This window comes from Zosterops lateralis (genome assembly GCF_965231275.1).
Source record: "Zosterops lateralis genome assembly, chromosome: 25".
NCBI lineage: Eukaryota > Metazoa > Chordata > Aves > Passeriformes > Zosteropidae > Zosterops > Zosterops lateralis.
Window position 1 is genome coordinate 7,257,767 of NC_139785.1, and position 26,806 is coordinate 7,284,572.

Genomic DNA, 26,806 nt, shown 5'->3' on the forward strand with positions numbered 1-26,806 from the left:
CTGGAATTTAGACTTTGCCCTATAGCCTAAACACTAAACACAGCAGTTTGTTGTGGAGCTGTGGGGAAGGGAGAATTTGTATTGCTGGGTCCATGCCGGAAACTGGCTTTGATAGAAAAATGGTTTAATCCTGTATTTACCCCCTTTGCAATGGACTCATCTCAATCTGAGATTTATTGGACCCTAGTTATGTGGATAGACTAGATGTTTGTAGATCCAGAGGTGGTAGGCTGGAATAATCTTTCTTAACTTCAGCTTTGAATTTCTCAATAGATAAATCTGAATTTCTCACCCCAAGACTGCATTTGAAGCTGCTGATCCCTCCAGAGGACAATTCATTTGACCGACCTCCTGTTCCTCTAGGGTGAATCACCCTCTGGATGGAGCCACTTGGTCTTGTGGACTGTTAAAGGAATTCTGCATGAGTTGTGCAAATTTGGGCTATTAATTTAGGGATGACGCAGGTTATGTCAAGTGACCCATTCAGTGTCTGGGCCTGGATTAATTTTTATACATGGCATCCTGCATTGAGGCCTGAAAACTAAAACTCAGTCAGAGGTCAGTATTTTAAGAACTAGTTTGTTTCTTTATGTCTGGAAGTGTTCACCAAATCAATTTGGTGAGCCTTGCACCCGTATCTTCTAACGTTACTTTTTCTCACTGTCCTCCAGTTTGCACCTGGAACAGAATAGGTCACCTGCCAGATCCAAGATCCTTGAAGTAGAAATGAGCTTTGTCCTTCAGAGCTCCAGAACCAGGTGGTTTTCTAATGACACTTAGAGAAGATGCCAACCAGACCGTGGAGGAGCATCAAAAAGTGGCTGTGCGCTGCCCCACAGCAAGGCCATCAGGGCCTGGAAAATAGAAGAGCAAACCTGCTGGTGGTCACGGTGTTCTCCCTGCATGCTGACACTGCTTGAAGAGTTAACAGGGACCTGCAAGGTGCTAGCATTGTTTGGAATTTGGTAAGTGGCTGTAACGTTTCTGTTTGTCATTCTGAAGCAATTTATGGCAACAGTGGAAAATTTTTCAGTTTGTGCTTGGGGAAGCAATGGCTGCTTAGTATTTACAAGACATACATACAAAAATATGCTGCTATATATAGAAAAATATGCTTGATTGCTAAAAAAAAAAAAAGGAATTTGCACTGACGGCTTTTAAACTGCTTAAGCAAAGTGCTTGTATGTCAGCCTGTGGTGAGAATTATTCTTGTGTACTCAATTATACAGTAAAATTATGGGCATGAGACAGTCACAAGCCCTCGAGTCACTGCAGCTTCACGAATGACTGATCTCCCTTTGCAGCACTCCCTTTGTTTGTGTAAAGAAGTAAGTTCTGTTTCATGGCTGGGAATGTCCTGAGTAGCTTAATGACAATCAGTAACTTGGTAGGCTGAGCTTTTGCTTCTGACAGTGCTCCTGTACTGAGAGTGACCTCCAGCTGAGGATGGTGCCTGAAATGGCTGTGAAGGTGCTGGTGCAAAGGCTGTAATCTGTCCTGTCACTTTTATCATTGCACCCTGTGTACTTTACCAAAAATCCTAAACTTAGCTGGTCTGTTGTTCCAACCTCTGCTAGGATGGCTGGGAGGAGGAAAAGTGTTAATGTGCAAAGCTGAGTATTTCCCAAAAAACCCTAAGTATTTCCTTGGCAGAAAGATAGCACCCTATTCCTTTGAAGGGCAACAGGAAAGTTTAGTCTGTTTTCAGGCAGTTGTGACCAAGAGAGCCCCAAGTCAGAGGGATGAGTCCTTTGTAATTATTACAAAGCCGAATTAGGCTGCTTGATGGGATTTATTACGATTAATTGTATTCTTATTTTTCAACTTGTGTTGTGGACGTGAGTCAAAGAGATGGGGGGGAGGGTGGGGGGTGCTGTGAAAGGGCACAGTTTTCTGCTCACTTAGCAAACCCAGGCAGTCCTTTCAGTGGGAAAAAAACTTCCATTAACTGTGTCTATGGACCTGAATTTTAACAGTTTTGTCAAGAATTGCACAGTTTGCATTAGGACTGGATTTTATCTCTGCTTATCTTTTTCCTGCTTTTTTATGCTCTAAGTCAAGCATCACAGAGAACAACAAGTGGGTGGGTGCAGTGGTCTCAGTTCTTAGATTCTCCAAGGGAAGTGCTATCTCCTCTCAGGAGCTGAGATGGGTTGCAAGGTAAGGCATGTTTCCCAACATCTCCCTGCCATCTGGTGGAAGGAATCCGAGGGCTTCAGTCCTTCAGCCCCTGAGAGTCAACAACAAATACCTGAACTATAGAGAATTTCTCAGTTCACCAATTTTTCATGCAGTGAGAGAGATGTAGTTGGATATTGTGAAAACTCAAAAGACACCTTAATGGTAGAATAGATTGTTGTGAGAGGAAGGGAGTTTCCAGGCAAATATTACACCCGGATATGCTGCTTTTGAGGTGGAAGATGGATTAGAGCAGGTCTGCAAGCACGATCCAGCCAGCAGGCAGTTCTAATGATATCCAGGAGAGCACGAATTGATTCTCACCTCAAGATCTGGGTGAGATCTGGTGGAGAGCTCACATCCTGTTTTTCTGCTTTAGGTAGGCACATCAACAGCATGTGCAGTGTCCAGGACCCTGGGACAGCTGGAACATCAGGCAGTTTGTTGTCTGAAAGACAGCAGGAGCTGGCCATGAAACAGCAAAAACCTACATCCCTGGTGCTGTGCACCAACAAAGTGAGGGAAACAAGGGGAGTTAGTGAAAAGTCCAAGCTGCATGGTTTGTCTTTAGCTGTAAAAACCGACACAAAGTCTGAACTTGTGGAAAAGAAGAAGATATCGCAGAAAAAAGAAGCTGAGGCAGCTCTGCCTGTTTGTAATAAACAAAACAAAACAAAAAAAAAAGAAAAAAAAAACCCAAACAAACAAGCAAAAGGCCATTCCAGTGCATGGTCTGCATCCCTCTGCTTTAAGCTAAGTCCAGGCCTCAGTTTACACATTCGCAGTTAGAAGGCAGACTTCACCTGACTTGGAGCCTTGGGCGTGCCCAGTGGTTTACAAACGCATGGTGCCAGAAACCAGGCGGTCAGGTCTATCCACTCTTGCATTTACAGTTTGGCTGGCAAACACTGCTGCTGCTGATTCAGAGCTCACAAAAGACGTTCTCTGCTTTCACGAGCCATTGAAGAGTTCAAGGAGACCTGGATGTCTTTATAGTCCTGGTAGCAAGCTTACATTCTACTGTTTCCTGGTGCTTTGTGTTCCTTTGGGAGCCCCATGACTGACAGAAGGCTGGCACCAGAAGCACAGGCACGGCAAATGACCCTCCTGGATTTTGGAAGCAAGTCTAGGCGCTGTCTGCGGTGTGTTGGTGGCTGCTCTCACGCTCATCCCAGAGATGATGGGATGAGCATGATGGAGCAGGGCACTAGACCCCTTGGTTCTGGCCAGCTTTCGTGATCTCAGGAGGGCAACACTACTTCTGATCTCTGCCAAAATCATGTTTTGGGAGCAGGGCTCTCATTCCCGAGCTCATAAGAGAAGCATTTAAGATCAAAGGAGGAGTTCCCATGCAAATGACATAGTAATCCTTCAACAGCTTTGGGAAGGGGAGTGGCCCCAAACCGGCGTGTGGCCAATTGAGGGCAACTCACTACACTTTTCCAGCTCCCATTCTCCACAGTCAGTAGTTATTTCCTCGCCTTGCAGATGCAGGGGCTGGATCAGCCCAAGGTGACTGTGCCCATCCCCAGCGGTACCCAGCCTTTGCTCTGGGGGCTGCCTGTTCAGCTGGAAAGCACAGCGCTGCTGGATGACGTTTTCCTCTCCTCCCACTGAGTCAGCCTTTTATTTACTCTTTGGAATGCAAAGTAACAGGACACCTGGGAGTTTTATCTCTCTCCCAGTCTTTTGTAATGCTTTGGAAGTTGCTGGACCGGATTGAACCTTTGAGATGGGGTGGTTTCGGGGTTGTCTGGCAGGAATCTGGGTGGGAGGGCACTGTCGGTGAAATTTGAATTTGAGAGTCGCGCTAAGAGCACAATCCGTGAGCCACACTACGGGAAGGAAAAGCCTTTGTCCCTGAGTGAATCTGGCCTGTCGCTGGTGTGGATGGATGGTGCTCCTTTGCTAGAATTCCTAGCAACTGCCTCCACTAGAAGACTTTCCCCCGCAGGCAGCCGCCCTTCATTCTCTATGTAAGCAGCTCTTCCCTTCTTTCACGTGCACGGCATTCCCAGGGCTGGGAGCTGATGCGGAAGGATCCTGCCCGCCCAGTGTTTGCTGCTCCTGCAGCTGATCCTTGTCTGGAGTTTGAGCTCAGGGCGATTTAGCTCTTGCAACGCGCACAGATTCTCCCCAAGCCGGGCTTCGTTCTCAGATTTCCGGGCTCTCCTTCCTCCCGAACTTCGGGTCTGCTCTCAAGATGGTGTTGTGGCTCCGCTGAGACAACGCGAGGAGGAGGTGACAGCTTTTATTGGATAAACTGGTTCCAGCGGGAGCAAACAGGCTTTGCGGCTGCCTTGCTGCCACTGCACGCGGGTGAGTGCCTTGAACTTTATGCTTTATTGCGTTTTCACAATTGAAATTGAGGAAACTTTATGCTTCATTGCGTTTCCTCACCTGTGCACGGCATCCTTCTGTCAGACATGGCAGTCTCTCACCAAAAAAAAAAAAAAAAAAAAAAAAAAAAAAAAAAAAAAAAAAGAAAAGACAGGTTGGGAATTGTTATTGTATGTTTTGGGGCTGTGCAGTGCCCAGGAGGGGACCTGTTCTGTTCCCACCACGGTGGCACCGTAATGGCTGCAGCACAGCCACGAGGGAAATCCCTGTGCTCCAGCAACAGAGAAACGGGAGTCCTGGTATTGAAAGGCCTCGAACCAGCTGCCTCCCAGCTATGTAATATTTACATTTAGCACGTGTGTTGCTTGCTGGTTTTCCCCACGGTGATTGTGTCCCCTTGTTCAAAAAGGACTCATGAATTAGTTTGTAAAATGTCAGTGGCTTGAATGGCAGGAAACGGTGGGCGTTTCACAGCTCCGTGTCGAACCAGGGATTTTGCATCTTCACATTTTGCCCTCATCATCCCCCCTGAGCATGGGTGTTTGCCTGGCATCAGCCTGGAGGAGACCAGTGGACGTACCAAACAGGAAAAATGTGTAGAGTGCAGGAGCAGTGGTTCAGCTGGGAGCAGCCTGTTTGTACCCAAAATACGCTGTTTCACGGGGGTAAGACTGTCTGCAGCCAGCAGGTAAGGGAGTGGCTGTAAAAACAGCGCTGGGCAGGGCTGGGCATCAGCGGGAGCGCTGAGAGCTCCTGACATCAGCAGCATGACTAACACAGCACCTTTCCAGGGGGAGTACCTTAAATCCAGGGATGCTTCCTCCTGTGCCGTGTTCGCACACGGTGGGTGGAATTCAGGCAGCTGCTGAGGGGGCAGGGAAGGCGATTTATGTGTTTCTACAAGAGCACAGAAGTTACGTTTCTTTCACCACAGCAGGATCAGAGACCTCACTCTTATCTCTGTCTTTTTCCCCAAAAAAACACCTGCAAAAAGCCTGCTAAACTGCTCCGCAGGAGACAATTTAGAGCAAGGGAAAACAAAGGAGTCTCAGCAAGGGATTTCCTGCGTGTGATCACCAACTCCTGTTGTACCAGAACCAGAGTTCTCGGAAATTTTAAGCGTTGAAGTGTTTAAAAAATTCAGTTTCAGGGCTGGATGTAATTGGAGTATAAAGGTTTGGATCAGTAGTAGGGTCGCCAGTTCAACTTTTGATGGGCATATCACATATTCATATGGACTGTCACAGGTAAGATGGAGAAAGGAAGAACCTCTCCATGAAAAAGTGAGTTTGATCCAGCTATTTTAATCCTGACTTGCTCTTGAATGTGAGAAACCTAAATATTGGAGTGTACATGTAGGAATCATGTTTTCAAGAAGGGGTAAATGGTGAAGTAAGACTGAATGCAGCTTTCAGTGTTACAAATTCTTTCAAACCTGCATTAGAGTGTTCTCAGAACTCCAGTCCCTCCTTTCCCTCTCTGTTTAATACTGAACTACACAGTCCCCAGGGGCTGTTGCTGTGTGAGCATCCCCTGAGTGCCACATTTGGGTGCACCTGCAGTTTCTGCAGCACTGCTGTGTTCACTTTGCATCCGGTCTCTGTTAGCCAAGAGAACGCTCATTCCTGCAGTGCTGTCTGTAGCCTTGCTGAGGGCAGGTTTCAGGCTGGGAAAAGGGAATATTTTGCTTTTGAGCGTATCAAATGTTTTTGGGAGCATGATGCTTACCTCTGGGGAAAACTGTCTGTTCCTGCTGAGAGTGCCCTCTTTGCAGCAGGGTTTCATAGCATGATAATGTCGTCACCTGAGGAGGGATGAGACCCTGGATACACAAAGCTTTTCTTTAGGAACTGTGCATGTCTGCATGCCAGCCAGCTCTCCTACCGACTGCAGGGTGGCTTCTCTTGGTAAAAGACAGATTTTTCTGGTTTAATTTCCTAAAGCAAAGCTTGTGGCTGAAGGCCCTCTTGAACGATGCAGAACTGATGTGGGGGTTTTGGGCGCAGCTTTTTGGGCACGGTGTTTTTCCTTATTTCTGTGGATAGGAGAGGCGGGAGCCCCTGCTGGACACGGGAGCGGCACAGCGCCCGCAGGGTGTTTCCGGCTGCCCGCACCTGCCAGGAGCACGGGAAGGAGGAGCTGGGCACCGTGCCCAGGCCGGAGCGACCGCACCATGGCGGCCTGAGCCGCACGGCACTGCCCTGGCCATGGAGCGCGGCCCCCCGGCCAATGGTGCCGGCGTGCGGTACAGCACCCAGCTGCAGGTGAGAGCACACCTGGACGCGGGGAGCTCCCAGAACACCTGCCGGCCTTTGGCTGAGCTGCCTGCCTCGTCCTCTGCTCGCTCTGGTTCCTTCGAGCCTGGTGGGTTCAAGGTGGCTCTGGATCCCTCAGGAAGGGGGGGATTCCACCTCACTCTTGGGTAAGGTCAGGAGCACCTGAGTTTTGGGGGACGTTGCTGAGCTTTGCAGAGCAGAAAATACCCCGGCTCTGGGGAAGCGGAGTTCTACACCTGTCTGCACTGGCTTTGGATCTCCTTGGTGTCCGCGCTGCCGCTGCTCCAGGGGTTTTGGTTTCAGCTTAAGCTGAGGGCATTGGGTTTGTGAGTAAAGGTAAACTCTGCTGGTGAGCTGTGTGCAGAGCCTGTCTCTGGGTTGTTTAGCAACAGATCCAACTAAACCTGTTCAAGTGTTGTAAGGACCAATTTTATCCGAGGGCTGTGGGGCTTCATTAATTAACCGCTGCATTATCAGTGTGTTCTGAGACCTGAGTAAGCTTCTTGTGTAGATCTTCCTGGCTGAGAGCAGGCAGGGACAGCTGAGTCTGGGTTGCACCTCCGGAGCCTGTTCTGTTCCACAGAGCTGTTCCAAACAGAGAGTTTTGGATTAAAGCAGGACAGCAGCATTTCCCACCCCACCTGCAGGCTGTGTAGTGTCTGTCTCCAAGGCCTGGCTTTAGTAGTTATTATCTCACAGCGACAAAGGAGCTGCTGGATCTGGCACTGATCAAAAAGCTGGCCTGCAGCAAGAATTTTTTTTTTTTTGTCTCCAGTCCCACTGTCATGGCACATGTCTATGCCATGGCTGGGAGTGGGAAGGAGATGCTCTCACTGAAGCAGTTCAGCTCAAGCTCCTTGTTCCTGGCAAGGTCAGAGTGACACTTGTGGGACATGATCTTCCTTGACTGGTTTGTTCTCCTGGCAGAAGGTAGCTTTGTGCTCTGATTTGTCGTTATGCAGGACTGAGGGCTTGAGTGGGTCCCTTCCCTGCTTCTGGATCAGTTTTCCCCCTGTGGCAGTTCAAGAGGGGCTGGTCTGATTCAGAACAGCTTCCCTGAAGACAGTACCTGCCCTCCTGGCAGGAAGCAACCCAAGGAGTTTGTCCCCTGTGGACTGTTGTTGGACTTGGCCCCTTATAAACATGAGAGTGGCAGAAATGAGTGGTTTTGCAATGCCTTGTGTCTCCTCTTGTGCTGGTAAAGGAGCTGCCATAGTTCTTGGGCTGAGGAGAAACTGCTGCTCTTCCTTGGAACCGTGCAGAGTGTTTCCTTGGGGTAGTGGCTGGCAGGTGAGGTGGTGCTCAGGCCAGTTTGGCTGCTGTTGGTGCCAAAAGCAAACAGGGATAAGGAAGACACAATGAGAAAAGGGCTGAGGCCAGACCTTTGCTCAGCAAATGAATGATCATTCTGTAAAACCCTTAAGGGAACAGCGAGAGTGTTTTGAGGGCCTAGCTGTGGGGAAGGTATTGGAACAAAGGTTCTCCCCTTGCCCAGGGTGGAATGTATTGTTTCCATCCAAAGGCTGCCAGGGACAGACTGGGAAATAATGTCCTGCCATATCCGGGCCATGGGCTGGGGTGGGGAAGGAGCAGCCAACAGGGATGGGTTTGGCAGACAGAGATTTTCCTGGTTGGAGTTGCTCATGTTTTACTTGCTGTTGGCTTCAAACATTGGAGACTCGTGGTCCTGATCTACCTCAGAACTGTAGGAATGAGTGAAGTGTCGCAAGGATTTGTGGAGGTCAAGGTCTGGGGCTCAGCTGCTTTGGTTAAGCTGCTGGAGCCGGTTCTGTTTTCCAGACAATTCTGTCTGTACCAGAAAATACGTACGAGTGATTTAAATGAGCTGTTTGCATCTGTGGCATGTTACTCTGCTGCTCTTGGGACATCACTGTCTTGTAAGGAGGAATTTCATGGCTCATAGCTACACAGATCAGGGCTGTAGGGTACCTTTAGTCCCAGCTTCTCTTCAAGAGTTGCTAAAATTTAAATGTAAAATTCCCTGCTACCGCAGACACACAGAAGCATCATAGCTTTTTCTGAGCTGCTGTGATGCAGGACAGAGCTGCACCGATCGGCCTGGATGGGGCAGCAAGCCAAGCCTGTGCTATCTCTGCAAACATTAACATGAGTTTCTTCTGTAATAATCCTAAAGGAATTTGGTTTCTCATATGACTCAGGGTGGTCACAAGACAATCAAATGCTATGGAGGGTTAAGCTCAAACTTAGTGTGTGAAATAGGTGTGTGCGACCTGTATCTTTCACTATTGCACCTGCCCTCTCTGCCTGGAAGATACACAGTCTGGAGGACTCTGTCCTTGAGCTCTTGCCCCATATTCCCTTTTTAGTTTTGACGTCATCATTTTATAGCTTCATGGCCCTTAAGAACTGAAGACCAAAGATAATGCACTGGCAAAGTTTCTTCAGTGCTTTGCTGCCCATGGTGGGGCAACACAGCATGGATATGCTGTGTTAAGTAAGCTTTGCTCCCATGTGTGCTGTTTCCATGTATTTGTTTTTAAGAGTAAGAAGAGAAGTGAGGAGATCTTATCAGATCTTTTTCCAGAAGAGTTGTTGGGGTTTGCTGCAAGAGTTGGTGCAGAAGTTGACTTAAGGGTGGCGTAGCTGTACTTGAGCTATGAAGTGAGTTACACGTACTGTTTACATTTGTTTTACTTTTTCTGGTGGGAAACAGGCTGTTTCCCCTTATGCCAGCACCGCAAAGCTATTGTTGGCTTTCAGGGTGATCCAGGAATTCTCAGCTTTTGAAAAGACAACTTTTCTGTGTCTTTTTGCCACACAAGCCCACCCTGTTGGTCTCCTGAGCTGATCAGGCTTGCTGGCTGTGTCCTGAGATTGTGGCTGAGTCGACAGGCTTAATTCCTCTCATTTCTCCTGTGGTATTTGTTTTAGTTTTTATTGAACACCACCCGAGGCAGGTGTGGCTGGAAAAGGGGAGGTGGGAATTGCCTCTTGGATAAACAGGCTGGGATCTGCAAGTTGTAATTACCCTCAAGAGTCAAACCATGCAGTCCAGTGACTCTGCTTCATGTCTGACCTCCCTACGCCTCCTCCAGCCTGGCATTTTATGGGTTCCTTTCCTCGGCTGGGTACATTGGTATCAGACAGGTATGTTTTTTTGCAGTGAGATTTGATTTGGTTGCACACCTGCTTTTACCTTGTATGATCTGGGCAGCTTTGGCCCTGAGAGTCCTGTGGCAGACCAGCAGAGTCTGGAGTTGGGAAAGCCAAAGGAAGTAGGTGAATCTCATGTCTGGTACTGGATGAAAAAAATTACGTAGTGGTCATAAGGGGCAGGTGAAACTAATGGCCAGGAGCCCAGTCCTTCTGTGGGTCAGGGTCTTGTGAACAGGTGCAGACACTGAGGGAGAGATGGAGCAGCTGTTTTGGAGAAGAGAGGAACAGTGAGGGGTTTGGTGCCTAGGACATATCACCTTCTTGGTAGGACTGCCAAACAAGACAGAAACCAGCCTCTATGGAGGTCCCCAGAGGGACCCCTGCTTTGCACACAATATGTTTGGGTGATGTACTCCATGGTTTATCCCAGCCTTTCCGTGATCTCCCACTGCAGGAGGATCTCTCAGCTTTCCCATGAGATCTCCAGTGCATAGCTAGTTCCCACCATCCCCATGTGCCAGCTGCATTTCCTGCTGACAGAATTAGTCACTTCTGCATCTGGTTTGTCCAGTTGGACAGAGCACAGTTACTGTCTAAAAATACATTGTGTGGCTTGCAGAGAAGTGGGAGGTCTACTCTTCCCAGGACTGAGCTCAGACTCTGCATGGAGGAGCAGGAGCCCTCCAAGTGCTCAATAAGTCCATCTCTGTGCACTTATTTTCCAAGTTTCTTCATGGAGTTGATACTCCAGGGGAAACTGAGGCATGAGAGAACTAGGGCAGTGCCTGTCTGAACCTTTCACTGATTCGTTTTGCTGCCACATCAGCTAATCTGTGACCAGATCCCTCTGACCCTGTGTGGGGAGCCTGGCTGTACCAGCAAGGACTGAGTGAGGAGGAGCAAGAGGAAGTAACTGCTCCAGTGACTAAGGCAGAGAGAATATCAAGGGAGGTTTTCTGTTAATAATGTTTATTGGAGCAGTTTCCTTGAGAAGGGTGAGACAGTCAGACCTTGAGTCACTTGGGGCTAGAGACGGTTTCTGGAGGAGCCATGGACAAGGTGAGAGCAAGACGTGTTCAGTTCCTCTCTGGTTTACAGCTGCCACTGTTCAGAGCACGTGAGGGAAATGTGCAGCAGCCATCAACTAAAGGAGATTAACATTCCAGTTGTCTTTTTCTTGATTTAACTGTTATCTTTGAGCCTGTCTTGCATGTGATTTTGTCTGGTTTCCATCTAGCTCAGAGGATGGTGGCAGGGTATTTTTTCTCCCAAGAGCTGGGAGCAAAGGCGACGTGCAGCACAGGGAATGAGAGGGGCAGAGGCTGAGCCGCATTCGTGGTGCACAGGCAAGTCTAGTCCTCACGTCAAATGGGTGTTTTTTTGTGCTGAGCGTGGACAGGGAGGTTTCGGCCTCTTAGAGTTCAGGACACGGGGCCTCATCTGAGACCTTCTGCATGGCCTGATTCCTCATTCCAGCAGTGTCTGGGGCATGTTTCAGATCCTTTACTGGATATTGGGAAGAGTTTGCAGGAATGTCTGTTGCTTACCCAGGCTGTGATGGGTGAGGGCTCTTCACACAAGTGTCCGTGTTGGCTGAGGAACGTAATGGCATCCATAAGGTATGGGAATGGGAGAGGACGAGAGCTGGAATACAACACAGAGGGCAAGGAGGGAGGGAAGCCTCTTTGGATCGTGTCTCCTATCTGCCTGTTTTCGCACATAACTTCTGGCAAGTGACTGTGAGTGGCTGCATGTGCATGCACCTTGTACTGGAGGAAAAACAAAAGTAACCTTCCCAGAAGTCTCACGTCATTTCTCTTGAGCTGCTGCTGGCTCAACTTTGGAGCAAGAACAACCTGACAAAGGCATGCTGTAAACTCTCACAGGTTTAACGTTTTTCTTTTTTTTAATTTTTTTTTCCTAAGGAAGGCAGAGAAATTGCCTAAAGAAAGAGCAGGTGGTGAGCAGCAGTACATGTGCCTGTGTGGGCTGGAGGCAGAGGGGAGCTCTGTTTGCCTTTTTATTTAATCACAGCAACAATTTTCTCCCTGGGAGTGTTTTCTCTCTGCAAAGACACAACCTTTGGCTCAAAGGGGGTGTTTCAGTGCATCAGCCACATTGTTGTGCAGTGTTGTACAGCAGGAGCTCCTGCTTGCCACGGAGCCTTATTCTTTTCTGGCAGTTTGTTGGTGAAATTGAAGTGTAGGAATTCTGTAGAGGGCTGAAGGTCTCCGCAGCTGAAGGGTTTTCTTATGGAAAATTGGTTTTCTTTGCAATTCTTCCTTGCTGACTCCAGGACATCTGGGGAAACTGATAGATCATTTAAGCCCCTCAGACTGTCTTCTTGCCACAGGCTCCTGCAGATGTTAATAAAGAATTAAACACTTTGCTTTCTGCCAACAGCAGCAACATCTTGGAAGTCCTGAGAAGGCTCAGCATTGTGTGCAGCCCTGTGGGAGGGAGAGAGGATGTGTTTGCGAGTTTTGTGACCAGTTTCTTCTCTTTACCAGGTTTGGGGGGATTTATTATGTGAGGAAAACTGGTAGGAGCCAGACGGATATTTGGAAGACAGTGTGTCAAACTCCATGTAGTCTTGGCTTTGATTGAAGAGTTTCTTGATTTAGGATGTCTCTGTGTATTGAAGGTTTTTTTCGTGTGTCATGTGTTTCAAAGTTTCCTTGAGTTATATCTTCAGGCTTCTCCTGTATGATCAGAAGCCAAAGAAGGATTCAGGGCATTCCCCATGGGGTTGTCCTCTGCAGCCCTGTTAGGTCTGTTTATTTTGGAAGTGGGTAGATTTTGGGGATGGAAACAGTTCTTTCTGCCTAGCCTTAGGCAGTAAAACTCAAAAACGAACAAAGGCTCCTTCCCTGAACCACCAAATTATAAACTGGGAGGATTCTGAGAGCAGCTGGTGGGTAGCTCTGGTCTTGGTGGTCTTCTGGTGTTAGCAGAGGATTAGACTTACAGTGTCCTTGACAAAAACTCAGAGTAAGGTGCCTGCCATTTCCCTTTCTGCTGTGAAGGGCCCCGGGCAAATACTGCAAGGAGGAGAGGCTGCAGTTGGGTGTGGAGGGTGGGAGGAGAGCACAGGCATTGGGTGAAGAAACGGGCAAAAGAAGTGGGGGAATGGTTCAAGTGGGAGCTGGGTTTTCCTGCCAGGTGAGGCTGAGAAAAGATAAGATGAAGCACCTACTGGAAGTTCAGTGAGGAAATGCAGTGAGGATGGCTTGTTCATTATGTCTGCACAGCAGGCTCAGAGGTCCCTCTGTTGGCAGGATCCCCTTTGCTGGTTGTTTTTCATAGAATCCCAGAGTGGTTTGGGTTGGAAGGGACCTTAAAGACCATCGAGTCCCACCCCCTGCTATAGGCAGGGACACGTTCCACTAGACCAGGCTGCTCCAAGCCTTGTCCAACCTGGCCTTGAACACTGCCAGGGATAAGGCAGCCACAGCTTCTCTGGGCAACCTCTGCCAAGGCCTCACTACCCTCACAGGGAAGCATTTCTTTCCAGTATCCTGTTCAACCCTGCTATCTTTTGTTTCAAAGCCATTCCCCCATGTCCTATCAAGCCATATCCCCCTTGTCCATATTTTTCCTGAATTTAGGGGCTTGTGACATTTGCATCAAATTAACTGAAGCTATTGGCGTAGGTTTATGTGAGCCCTAGGCTGAGAGAGGACAGGCAAAACCCTGTGTTTGTGGAGACAGAGTTACCCTTCTGGAGCACAGAGCACGTGGAAATGCTGCAGATCTGTGCAAGTTGGCACTTTGTGCCGTGGTGTCCGTGCTCAGGTTCCAGAGACCAGGAAGCTGCTGAATGCCTGCTAGAAAATGGGAAGGTGGTGAGCTCTGCCCACACCACTGCCAGTGCTGGGAGGAGAGGAAGTGCCAGGGTGGGTGCAAATCCGGGCTCCCACGATGTCCAACAGTACCAAGGATGCTGTGTGGGATCCTCTGAAAACATCTGGGTCTGCAGCTGTTCCAGCCCCCCCTGGATCAGAGGTGCAGATACACGAGCAGGGCAAGGATGGAGGAACAGAACAAGAGGTGAGAGAAGGTGAAACCCTGAGGTACCAATGGTTTTACAGCTGATACAGAGCTCAATGCTTCAACACATCTACTTCCTCACCCAGCGCATTATGGGGTAGTGATGACAGCGAGACCTGCGTCATTCCTCGGTCCTCTCTTCCACATCTTGTCCAGAGAGCATGGCTCATGGGCTGTGGGGATGTTTAGTGTGTTTATCTTAGCTTTTTGGTTTATTTCTTTTAACAAGTGTTAGTGCTGCGTGGGAGATTCCAAACAGAAACACATATGTACTGGTGGCCCAGGAGGCATGACAGAGGACTGTGAAAATGTAAAGGAAGGAAGCAGCTTGATCTCTTCTTTTAGGGAAATGCTATTTATGGCATGCTGTGCCCCATGAGCTGTGGGTGACATACCTGCACACAGTGAGCACTTTGTGGGGATGAATGTTTCTCTGCAGTTTCATCTGCTGAGGCAGATCTTGGAGCTTGTGGGCTTGTGACTTGCTGTGGTCACAGAGGGTATGTGGACTTGCCCCTGAGTTTGCTCAAGCTCGTGACCTTTTAATAGGCTCAAAAAGGAATTAGGTGTGCAGAAAAGCAAAGAAGAAACCTTCAGGGTTTGTCCTGCCGTGGCTGTGGAGCTGCTGATGCTGAGGTTTGCCCTCAGTGCTGCCGCGTTCCTTGTCTTCAAATGTGCTTCAGGCTGCTGTGTGGTGATGTACTCCATGCCAGCCTTTGGGAACAGCCTTCCCACTGTCCTGCCTTCCCTTCTCTCCCAGGACATGAACAACCTGGATGAAGGGGTGGAGTTCCTCCCTGCCATGAACTCCGAGAAGATGGAGAAGCGTGGCCCAAAGCGCCGGGTGGTCGTCACCGTCCTGATCATTGTTTTTCTGCTTGTCTCTCTCACCACTGGCCTCCTGTTTTGGCACTTCAAATGTGAGTGTGACATCTGGTGGGTGGTGACACGTAGGGTGACACGCTGGAAATGTATCCATTCACATGGAAAAAAAAGCTTTGTTACCCGGTGTTGCTCACATGTGCTCTCTCAAGCTCTGGAGACACCACTTCCACCTCCCTGCCCCAACTGCTGTCACTAGGCATCTACTGTGACACCAGTCGCAGCCCTTACTGGCATTCCTGACCGTGACCTGTTCACTTCTAGATAGGAACACACCCATCCAGAAGGTTTTCAATGGCCACTTGCGGGTTCTGAACTGGGAATTCCTGGATGCCTATGAGAACTCCAGCTCTCCAGAATTTAATATGCTGGCCAAGAAGGTGAAGAGCACGGTAAGAGGTTTCTTGCCTTCCTCCTCCTGCAAGCAAAGAATTTTTCTCTTGCCTCATGGCCATGGGGTTATGCCATGTAAGATTCCTTGGAGCTTTCCCTACTTGCTGTGACACACTGGCTGGGACCAGGGACCTTCCTTGGAGCTGGATGTTGGGCACTCCAGCCCAGTGCCACGGCATCTCCCTGTGCCATAGGAACTTCGAGGGCATGTCCCAGAATCACTGGATGAGTCAGGGACAGGAACTGAGCCAGACGGCTGTCTGAAGGAGGCTGAGGCTGTGGGTGGTCTTGTCTCTTCACTCAGACTTGGGGATTTACTTCCCCCAGGGAAGACTGGAGTGAAGTGGGTCAGAACAGGCTGTGATGGGCAGCTCTGGGCTCTTCTGGGGCTCTCAACTCTCCCTCTTTCTTTCTTTGGCTCTGCAGATTCATGCACCCTGGTTTTCCTTCACAGGCTTGGAGCTCTGTCTGTCTTTAGCCTTTCCCTTTTCCTCACTTTGGGACATGCTGAACACCCCTTTATAACACTTTCAGGTGGAGGAGATCTACAAGAATCATGCTGATATTGGTCCTTACCACAAAGAGACAGTCATCACTGCCTTCAGGTGAGTGTTAGGCATGGCCTGAACCCCATCCAAGATGCTGGGATATTACACCAGCCATTTACCCTCCTTCCCAGGATGCTGGGATGGAAGCACCCCAGTAGTCATCCTGAGTGACACAGGAAAGGATGAGCAGTAAAAATTCACCTGAAAATGCATTTTGTTTTCTGCCAGATGTCTTGGGAAAATTAAGGTGTGGTGCAGTGAACTGCAGTGGGTGGTCCCTTGGCAGCATTGAGAGAGACTCCCTGGGCTGGCAGGCAGTTTGCTTAACTTGTCATTGAAATTCTCCCTTCCCTGTGACCAGGCTCCAAAAACGGCTCATCAAGTAGTCTGGTCCCTTCTTCTAGTGGTGTATGAGTCCTCTCATGTTTGTTCTTGCCCTCACCCCACAACTGCCCTTTCCACAGCGAAGGCAGTGTCATTGCCTACTACTGGTCAGAATTCCTTGTGCCCAAGTACCGGGAAGAGAGCCTGGACAGTGCAATGGCTGACAAGCAGAGCCTGGTGCAGAGGTGGAACCCCCGCCTGAGAAATCCCATCCTGAAGGTGGAGTCGGTCATCGCTTTCCGTGAGTACTGGTTCTGCTGTCCCTGGGCCTCTGTGTGGGACCAGCTGGGATATTCCTCTGGAAGGAGAAGGTGCTGGTCACAGGCCTCCCATGGGAAAGCCAGCCCTGAGGGTGGTGTAAGGACCTGGGTGTCACAGCACAGCTTAATAAGATGTAGAGCTTGAAGGGGACTGCACAGACCTGCTCCCCTTTGCTGGAAGGCTCTGTCTTCTCTGAGCCCAGGGAAGAGGGACAGGGACGAATTCTCCCTCAGCTGCCAGAGACCAGGCAAGAGCAGCCTCCCCTGCCAGTTTGTAGGGAGAGACTCCACAAGCGAGGCCAGATCAATGACAGTCTGAGGAACAGCCTTGGCTTTGTGCCCAGGGATTTCCCATAGCCCTAAGGGTGATGCCTGTTTTCTCTGTTTTCTCCTGCAGCTGTGGACCCCAGCATAGCTCACTCTGCCCGGGACAGTAAGTACAATTCTTCTTCCATCTCAGTGGTCTCTTTAGGGTGGTGTTTCTCTTGCAGGATGGGGAAGGGTCTGGAGAGAGGTGCTCTGCATGCAAGGGAGACCCCAGTGTGCTCCTTGGAGCTGGTTTGGGGTTGGACAGACTGTGGCACAGGCCTTGCTGTTATCTAGGAAGAGCCATCTGCCCTGTAGATAGCATGCAGGAATTATTCTCTGCATGCTAGGGAAAGGCAGGGCAAAACTTGTTTGCTTTGTTAACTGTTCCCTACTCTCCGGGCAGACAGCTGCATGTTCTCCCTTCACGCCAAGGAAGGGGAAGTCACCAGTTTCACCACGCCAGGCTTCCCCAACAGCCCATACCCCAACAATGCCCTCTGCTACTGGGCATTGAGGGCAGATGCCAGCTCCAGCATCAGTCTCACCTTCAAGACCCTGGAGCTGGAGCCGTGCAGAGATGACAGTGACTACATCAAGGTCTACGACTCTCTGAGCCCCGTGGAGCCCCACGCCTTGGTTAGGTGGGTGTTCCTGTATGGCACCAAGTCCAGAGTGATCCTGAGATGTCCTGCTCCCGCCGCTGCTCAGACCGGAGCTGTGCTGCTTGAGGCTCCCTGTGCAGCAGTGCCTTATAGATTCTGTCCTTTGCTTCTTAGGCTTTGTGGGAATTATGCTCCGTCCTACAATCTGACCTTCCTGTCCTCCCAGAACGTCATGCTAGTCACATTAGTTACCAACAAGGAGGGGCGATTCCCTGGCTTTAAGGCTGAGTTCTTCCAGCTCCCAAAGATGAAAGGTGAGCAAAAATGAAAGGTGAGGCCTTGGCTTGTTTCCCCATCTCTCCCTGCCATGGGCATCTGGACAGAGAGGTGGCTGTGGCTGCAGTCAGTTTGTCAGGGGTGTGTCCAGGGCTGGAGCACCTGGAAGCAGGTCACCTCTTGGTGCTTGCCTTGCCTACAGCGTTCTTGGCTGCTTGGTAAAGATGTCCCCTGAGGAGGCAAAAATGAGAATTTATGTTGAGTTATACATGCAGATGGATGTATACAAGAAGCACATAGTAGATCTCCTGGGTTCTCTGAAGCCTGGGGGCAGAGCTGCTCTCTCCAGAGAGTGACTTTATCTTGTTAGAGGCTGTTGCCTCTGCCTCCTATGACAGCCAGCTGAGGCTTGGAAAAACCACATCTAAATCTCTTAACTTGTCATTACCTTCCTGCTTGTGTTTAGCCTGCGGTGGGACCCTGAAGGGAGACAGCGGCACCTTCACAACTCCCTATTACCCAGCACACTATCCCCCGGACATGGACTGTGTCTGGAACATTGAGGTGAGATGGGCCCTCTGTTTCCCTTAACAAGTCTGTCAAATGACCCTGGTTGTACAGGACAATGGTGCAAGGGAACTTGCAGCAGCTGGGGGCAAGGGCAGAAGAGGTTGCAAAAGGCCTGAACCCCACAGAAGCCCATGAAATATCCTGTAACTTTACACAGGAAGGATGAGAGTGTGGGCTTTGGGACAGGCCAATTACTGGCTGAATATCAGAGGTCTGGCTTCCACCCCTTTGTATATCTGTTCCACTGGGGATTCTGGGGCCAAGGTGACTCAGTCACTTTTATGAAGCTGTTTCTTCTCCTGCTAGAAAACTGACCTCCCCTTTTCAGCTATTTTCTGTCCTCCCCCCAAGCACATTCCTCTTTCTGTGAAACTATTCCTTTTTCCTTGCTCCAGAAAGCAACATCCCACTGACACTGTGCTTCCTTTTGCAGGTTCCCTCCAAAAAGAATGTGAAAGTGCGTTTCAATATGTTCTTTGTGCTGGAGCCCGGGATCCCAGTAAGCTCCTGCACCAAAGACTACGTGCAGATTAATGGCACGAGGTGGGTGTTGAGTGACTGAACCCATGGAGGGGCATCGTTCAGTTGAACAGAACCTTGTGCTTTCCTTAATCTCCTGTGGGAACAAGTGTGCTGGTGCTGTCAGGGCTGGGAGGAGGGTGCCCAGGACTGCCCCATGATGAGTGAGGAGCCCCACACTTGGTTCTGTGGTGTGCTGAAACTGAACCCCTGCCAGACTGTGTGGAGCATCACAGCATACAGCTTATGTATGGGAAGGCAGGAACATCTGGGGTAGGTTTGCTTCAATGAGCAGCTCTCCATTCTTAGGGCCTTTGTATCCTGTGATGCATTTCCTGACGCATTCCCCAGCCTGATATAAGCTGGGCCAGAGGGGGAAGTTGGTACCTCACAGGCAGGTGATTAATCTTGTTTCACAATGTTTTGGACAAGGAAGCTGACCCTGCCTCAGAGAGAGGGTTTCAAAGTCAACACCTGCCTCTGCAGTGCTGTTCATGTACGTGATCCCACCCGCCTGTGGTGAGACAGGATCCTGCACAAGTCCAATGTATCTGAGATCAGACACATCACGGGGCAGGCAGGGATGTGGAAGAACTTGTTCCCAGTCTTTCCTAAGATGATAAGTTGGTGTTTATAACTGGCCCAAACCTTCTGCCAGCAGCAGCAGAATTCAGCCCCTGAGGCCCAGCAGTCTGTGCTGAGATCAGACCTGCTCTCTGCTCTCCTGCCCCCTCAGCTCCCCGGATGTGGAGGGAGATCAGGGATAGAAGGAGTCTTTCTTGGTGCTGACCTCCAGCTCTTTTGACTCCCCTTTGCTCTCTCCCTGCAGGTACTGTGGGGAGCGCTCCCAATTTGTGGTGGCCAGTACCACCAACAAAATCGAGCTCTTGTTCCACTCAGACCAGTCCTACACAGACACAGGCTTCTCTGCCGAGTTCCTGTCCTATGACTCCAGCGACCGTGAGTTGAAACACTGGGGTGGGGAAAGTGATTTCCCTGGGATCTGGAGCTCCTCTGTGCTTACACTGCCCTGTAAACCGGGAAACAGCCTTTTCCAGGGGGATAGCAGCATGCCTTGCTTTCCTGCAAACCTCATCTTCCTGCTGTGTTCTGCCATAAGCAGGCATAGGGAACTCTGTGGAAGGGATGTAGAGGGGACACCAAGAGGGCTCATGTGTGATTTTTTTCCCCTTTGCCCCTCTCAGCCTGCCCTGGCAAGTTCACTTGCAATACCGGCCGCTGCATCGACAGGAGCATGCGCTGTGACGGGTGGCTGGACTGTGTGGATGGCAGCGATGAGAGGTCCTGCAGTAAGTTCAGCCTTTGTTTCCCTTTGGCACAGCATCGGAAAGGCCATGTTGCCCCACGGTGGTTAGGCTTGTTCTGGGTAGTGGGACTCAGTGCTGGGTGGAACCAGCCACTTCCTCCAGGCTGGAGTGAGACCCTGTGCACAATTTGGGATCCCTTCTCAGCATAGGAGCTGTGGGTTCCTGCTAATCCAGCCCTCTCCCAGTGACATTGCCCTCCCTTTCCAGTTCCTCCCAGCAGGGAATGTGTTTTTCTTTGTAATCCTGCTGGCTGTGGGTTTGGCTGAGCTGAGTTGTGTGGAAGGACACATTTCATTACCCAACTGGGCAGGCTTTGCAGAGCTCATCTGGAAAACCCATGGGACACATGGGAGGTGTTTCTATGTGCAACAAGTTTTCCTCTTGGATTAGCAGAGCTCTCCTATAGTTAGTGTTATCGTCCAGGGTCTGCAATTTATTAGAGAGGATGAGATGCCCTGGTTTGGGAGGGCAGTTATCTGGTGAAGAGTGTGCTGCTGGCCCATGATCCTGATTTATCAGGTGTTTTCCCAGTGCTTGCAGCAATTGCTTTGCTTCAATATTGCCTCTGGCTTTCCTGTGTTTTGATGTCAGCTTCAGCCTCCACTGCCTCAGACACGACAGCTCTTCAGAAAAGTGGAAGTACCGTGGATGTACTGAGTGTGTCGTGTATTTATGTACATGTGCACAGTCCCGAGCTGATTGCTGGGATTCCAAAGTTCTTGCTGACCCACTGGGAGAGCTGCCATGGTGGGTGGGTTACTGGTGACTCCACAGGTGCTTTTGCAGGCCTCTCCCCTAATTTCTAGCATTGGAACAGCCTGCCCAGGGGAGTCACCATCCCTGGAGGTGTCAAGGGAATGACTGGATGTGGCACTCAGTGCTCTGGTCTGGTTGACAAGGTGGTGATCGGTCTCAGGTCGGACTTGATACTATTGGAGGTCTTTTCCAACCTAAATGATTCCGCAATTCTTACTCTGCTCTTCCAGCCTGTACCGAGAAGCAGTTCAGGTGCCAGAACGGCTGGTGCAAGCCCAAGTTCTGGGTCTGTGACAACGTGGACGACTGTGGCGACAACAGCGATGAGCTACAATGTAGTGAGTGACTCACCCTGCAGACACACAAAGGGCTGAGGGGCTCGAGCAGGCACAGGGGGCAATGAGGGTGATGGAGGCTCTTGGGATGGAGGGAATCAAGTGCTGTGCTGGAAATGAGCAGGAAAAAAAAAACCCAGGCATGGCGGAGACTCAACTGGTACAGGTGAATGAGAGCTCAGAGGAAAGAAGGATGAGCAGAGGTGTAGGAATAGAAAGGGCTGAATAACTGAGTGGTGGTGTGCAGTCTGGAGAAGAGACTGGAGACACACTATTGTTGGAGCTGCAGAGGCTTTACTTGTCTTGTGTGCTGAGGTGCTGCCAGGATTCACGCCCAGCTGCTCTCTGTCCCCAGGCTGTGCAGCTGACAGTTTCAAGTGCGACAACGGGAAGTGTGTCCCCAGCACACAGAAATGTGATGGCAAGGACGACTGTGGGGATGGGAGCGATGAGGGCGGCTGCAGCACAGGTGAGGGTGACTGCCATCAAACGCAGCCTCTGATGGAATTCCTTGGGGCTCGGCACCCTCCTGTGTGTGTTCACACGGGGTGGGCAGAAGAGGTGAAGGTGATGTGACTTCCCTAGAACCGGGGCTAACCCCTGTGCCTCCATCTTTCCTGCAGCTGGCCAGACCACAGTCCCCTGCAAGGAGTACACGTACAAGTGCCGCAGTGGACGCTGCATCAGCAAACAGAACCCTGAGTGTGACGGGGAGCAGGACTGTGAGGATCACTCTGACGAAGACAACTGCAGTGAGTGCCTGAGGAATGGGGGAGACATGCATGGGATTCTGGGCTGGACCTCTCAGAGAAACACCCCAGTGTGGCAGAGAGGGCCCTGGGGTGTTGCGGTGCAGGAGCTTGATCTGGAAATATCCAAGACACATTCTTTAGCGGTCTGTGGAGTGTCTGTGTTGTTCAGGAGGGCTTAGATGAATAATACAGGGGCTTATCTCCCCTTTACAGAGTTGGCCAGTAAATGTTGTAGCTAATTTAGCATCTGTGCATAGAGCATCAGCCCTTCCTGACATGGGTAACAGGGCACTCGTGCTGTCAGTCCAGATGTCCTGGAGCAACCAGAGGGGAGGCACGGGATGGGAACAGGAGAAACCAAGCACCCCTTCTCCTTCTCTGCCCTAGACTGTGGGCTCAGGTCCTACGTCAGGAAGTCGCGGATTGTTGGTGGACAGAATTCGGATGTGGGAGAATGGCCGTGGCAGGTCAGCCTGCATGTCAAGAGCCAGGGCCACATCTGTGGGGCCTCGCTGGTGTCAGCAAGCTGGCTGGTGTCGGCTGCACACTGCTTCCTGCCACTGCAAGGCATCAGGTACCGGTCTCACATTCCTGTGCTTCCAGGTATTTCACAAAATCACAGAATAAGTTGAGTTGGAAGAAACCCTCAAGGATCACCAAGTCTGGCTCCTGGCCCTGTACAGCACCATCCCCATGTGCCCAAGAGTACTGTTCAAATGCGTCTTGACCTTGGTCAGGCTTGGTGCTGTGACCACTCCCCTGGGGAGTCTGTTCTAGTACCTGACCACCCTCTGGGGAAAAGAGCCTTTTCCTGATATCCAAGTTAAACCTCCCTTGACACAACTTCAAGCTAATCCCTTTGGTCCTGTCACTGGGCACCACAAAACAGATATTAGAGTCTGTCCCTCTTCTCTCCCTCACAAGGAAGTTGTAACTGCAATGAGGTCTCCCCTCAGTCTCCTCTTCTCCAGGCCGAACAGACCAAGTGCCCTCAGCTGCTCCTTATATGGCTTCCCCTCAAGGCCTTTCACCATCTTCATTGCCTTTCTTTGGAAGCTCTCTAATAGGTTAATAATATTCTTACATTGTGGCGACCAAAACCGCACACAATATTCCAACACTGACTCTGAGAGGCATTCCACAAGAAAACTGTTGAAGGTAGTGAGCGGTGCTGTCTCCAAGATGAGGTCTCACCCTGTGTTTCATGCAGGTACTCAGACCCCAGCCTATGGACAGCCTACCTGGGGCTGACTGACCAAGGTGACCTCAGTGGCCCCAATGTACAAACCCGCAAAATCAAGCGCATCATCTCCCACCCCTTGTTCAATGACTACACCTATGACTATGACATTGCTGTGCTGGAGCTGCAGAGCCCTGTCACCTTTACGGCCGTCGTCCAGCCCATCTGCCTGCCCGATGCCACCCACAACTTCCCTGTGGGCAAGGACCTGTGGGTGACCGGATGGGGAGCAACTGCAGAAGGAGGTGAGCACTGGCATGTGATTTGGGACTGCATTGATGTATTTTAAACAGGTTGCCAAGAGAAGCTATGCCTGCCACATCCCTGGAAGCATTCCAGGCCATGTTGGACATGGCTCGAAGCAACCTGGTCTAGTAGAAAGTGTCCTTACCCATGGCTAGGGGTGGAATGAGATGGGCTTTAGTTCTCTTTGAATTCAAGCCATTCTGAAATTCTACAAGTCTATGATTTCTGTGTTTCTTGAGGGGAAAAAACAGGGAGCTGCTTAAAAATGTGGTTTTTTACTTAAGCTGCTCCTCCATCTTGACAGGCACGGGAGCCTCCATCCTGCAGAAGGCAGAGATCCGGCTCATCAACCAGACCGTGTGTAACCAGCTCCTGACAGACCAGCTGACGCCACGCATGATGTGTGTGGGGATCCTAACTGGTGGTGTGGATGCCTGCCAGGTAAGGCAGCACCTGGATTTATTGCTGGTTGTTAGGCAGGGAGACAGGCATTTGCTCAGCCCTGCTCATTCTGGTACTTCCACTTATATTTACATTTTTACCATAAAACAAATCTATGGGAATCTTCCTGGATTCAGACAATGGACAGATTACAATGGGCACCAGCAGCAAGTTGTGTCGATGCATGACTAAGATTCCAAAACTACAGCCCAAAACCACAGGATTTAGACTCTTTCTCACCAGATAGAATGTATAACTGTACTCCAGCTTCTGGCTGTTACTCAGTCTTAGTTATCAAGCCAGGCTGCTCGACTGGTATTTTATAGTTCTTTGTTCCGGCACTGTGGCTCTTACTGTCGTGCTTAAATATTTGTTTCAGGGAATGGCCAAAAGATTGTAACGATAGCTGACTTAGATGGGGATTTACTGATTGATTATTTCTTGCTCAGTTTTTGCGATTGACTTGAACGCTGCATGAGGGTGATCTATGGGGTTGGTGCTTATGCTCCTGTGTGGTTCTGTGCAGGGAGACTCTGGGGGGCCCCTGGTCAGTGTGGAGCCCAGCAGTCGGATGTTCCTGGCCGGCGTGGTGAGCTGGGGTGATGGCTGTGCTCAGAGGAACAAACCTGGGGTGTACAGCCGGCTCACAAGCCTGCGAGACTGGATCCAGGAGCACACAGGCCTCTAGGGATGGATCCCTCCCTGGACACCTCTTGGACAGCACTGGCTAGAGACACTTGGCAGTGCCAGCCATGCACAGCCTCTACTGTGAACTTCAACTCTCCCTCTACCTCGCTGCAAGTGCCTGGGACTCCATGTGCAACCAGAGATGGTGGTTTGGTTTATCCCTTAGTGTTAGAAATCCATGTTTGGAGAAGTTTCCCTTGAGGGGTAAGCTAGTGCAGCTCCCATGAACAATTTGAATGAGCCATCATTCAAGATTACATGTAGTAATAAACTTTTTTAAAAATCAAATTTTAAAAAAAGACAAACACTTTGTGTTTAGAGACAAACTTTATTGGACAAGTTCAAAAACAAGGTCTCAGCGTATATTCTGTCATGCATTTGTTTTCAAACGGCTGTCCATCCCCCTTTCTCTGGTGTTCAGCCATAGAGGGGGTTGAAGGGAAGTCTTGCTGTAGTTTTGGGGGGATTCCTTTTGGGATCCCTCCCTTGTCCCATACCATAGTCTCCTCCTTCTGTCCTCCGTTCAACTCTGCTTCTGGCATGGCCAAGTCCAGAGCTGGAGGCCTGAAAGAGAGAGGTTGGGCTGAAACACAATCACTCACCCCAAGGGAAGCCACAGGCGGAGCTCAAATGCCATCACTCACCCCAAAGAAAGCCAGCAGGGCAGGGATCAAACACCATCACTCATTGTGAGGGAAGCCACAGACAGAGCTGCTGGCATACATGGAGATCCAGAGCCATTTGCATCATCACATTGTGCCTTAACATCACACTGAGCTGAGCTGATGCAGCATCTCCTGAGCCCCAGGTGCCGGAAGTCACTGTGAAGAGCACAAGGGCTGCACTGAATTCTTCCCGGGGTTCTGCCCACAAGGACAACATCAGTCAGCTGTGCACACCAGCCTTACACCTATCTTACTTTTGTAAAGAAAAATGTGACTCATGAATGTGCTGACTTTCTTCCTTTATCCTCTGTAATCTGTTCCTGCCCCAGCAAAGCACACTCCAGTTGAGTTAGTCCTTTCCTCACCTGTAAATACATTGTTTTGTAAAACTCTCAGAACTGAGATGCTGCAATAAACTGGGATATTTTCTAATACTGTGGTTCTGTGGTTCTTCCTGAGCTTCTGTGCAAATGTTCCTGAAACGCCATACTTTTCTTTGCACCAAACTCAAAGGGAAAACACTTGGGGCTGACAGCTCCACACTGAGGGGACTTGGGAAAATTCTTAGCTTTGTCCTGGATTTTTTTTATTATTTTTTTTAAGCTTTCTACAAGGTTTTAGTCATCAACTTGTAAAAATAAATGGTAAAGTCTGAAAACATGAGGGGTTGGCAAGTTGTACACACCAAAGACAATTTTTTTTTTAAATAGCTGTGAGACTTGTATCTTGATTTTGAGACGCTCTTTTTTAGCCAACTTTTTTGTTAAAAATCTTTTTTTGAAGTGCCTTAGCCAAGGACATCCTGTTTGAAACTTTATTCCTGTTGTTTTTCCTCTTGCAGGTAGTTGGCAAAAAAGGACAGAGCCAGTAGGAAGCAAAGCCAATGGAAGGCCTTATCCCAGTCCAGCTGTTCTTTTGTACTCTTTAAAAGATTTTCTATTTTTTCTATTTTTTTTATTTTATATTACTTTTAGATTTTTCTTTTAATTTTTATGTTTTTATTTATTTTAATTTTTTTATTATTTGTATTTTTAAATTTTTATAACTTTTTTTTTCAGTTTTATTTATTTTTATTTTTTCATGGTTTTTTTTGTTCCTTTTTAAAATACTGTTTCTTACCCAGAGTATGTGGAAGTTTGGCCCTAAAGGAGAGAAAAACCAGGAAAAGACTTGACATGAAAGAACACTACAATAATTTCTGCCATGCTTTAATATAAAAAGAATAAAGGATAACATGAAAAAAGACCAAGCATTCTCGGTTTTCCAGGAGATTCCCATTTTCTGCACACTGACCACACTTCTGGTGGACTTCTACACAGAAACCATTAACTTGTTAATCCTGTTTCTCCCTCTACATATTTTATGTTTTCTTTGTTCTTTTTTTCCCCATACTCTTTCTTACCCCAAGTACGTGGAAGTTTGGCTCTTGGCAAGAAAGAAGTTGAAAAGTGACCTCCCTGTCCATTGGACGTCTGGATATAATTGAGAGTGCAGTTAGTGAAAAACCTCTGTATTTTCTGCTAGATTAAAAAGCTTTAACAGAAAAAGGTGTAAAGACTGTGGTGCCCTTTTTTCCTTTTTTCTGCCCAAGTACGGTATTACCAGGAGTAAATTTATGTCGAGATGTTTTT

At 49.3% G+C, this 26,806-nt stretch overlaps 1 protein-coding gene across 6 annotated transcripts; it reads left to right on the forward strand.

Annotated features, from left to right (window-relative positions):
• Nucleotides 1–567: 567 nt before the first annotated feature.
• On the forward strand, nucleotides 568–25,607 carry ST14 (ST14 transmembrane serine protease matriptase). Of its 6 annotated transcripts, none has more exons than XM_083877924.1 (19): nucleotides 568–965; nucleotides 14,743–14,902; nucleotides 15,129–15,256; nucleotides 15,792–15,862; nucleotides 16,270–16,430; nucleotides 16,847–16,882; nucleotides 17,162–17,399; nucleotides 17,535–17,674; nucleotides 18,103–18,200; nucleotides 18,640–18,749; nucleotides 19,555–19,685; nucleotides 19,931–20,035; nucleotides 21,040–21,147; nucleotides 21,500–21,613; nucleotides 21,768–21,896; nucleotides 22,284–22,470; nucleotides 23,107–23,381; nucleotides 23,687–23,823; nucleotides 24,350–25,607. In XM_083877924.1, the coding sequence occupies exons 2-19, from the start codon at nucleotides 14,746–14,748 to the stop codon at nucleotides 24,509–24,511; spliced, it is 2,487 nt and encodes an 828-aa protein (XP_083734050.1). In that variant the 5' UTR covers nucleotides 568–965; nucleotides 14,743–14,745; the 3' UTR covers nucleotides 24,512–25,607. The 6 variants fall into 6 exon arrangements, with proteins under 6 accessions (XP_083734050.1, XP_083734049.1, XP_083734047.1 ...); XM_083877923.1 differs by lacking the exon at nucleotides 568–965 and adding an exon at nucleotides 3,900–4,497; XM_083877921.1 differs by lacking the exon at nucleotides 568–965 and adding an exon at nucleotides 6,677–6,782.
• The last annotated feature ends 1,199 nt before the right edge of the window (nucleotides 25,608–26,806 follow it).

What these genes read in the sequence shown, in the direction of transcription:
- ST14 (XM_083877920.1), top strand. Translation starts at nt 7,938, where the DNA reads ATGAGAGTGGCAGAAATGAGTGGTTTTGCAATGCCTTGTGTCTCCTCT. An exon ending in CAGCGATGAGAGGTCCTGCA is followed by an intron (nt 20,036 to 21,039) that starts GTAAGTTCAGCC and finishes CTGCTCTTCCAG; the next exon opens with CCTGTACCGAGAAGCAGTTC. An exon ending in GTGGTGTGGATGCCTGCCAG is followed by an intron (nt 23,824 to 24,349) that starts GTAAGGCAGCAC and finishes GGTTCTGTGCAG; the next exon opens with GGAGACTCTGGGGGGCCCCT.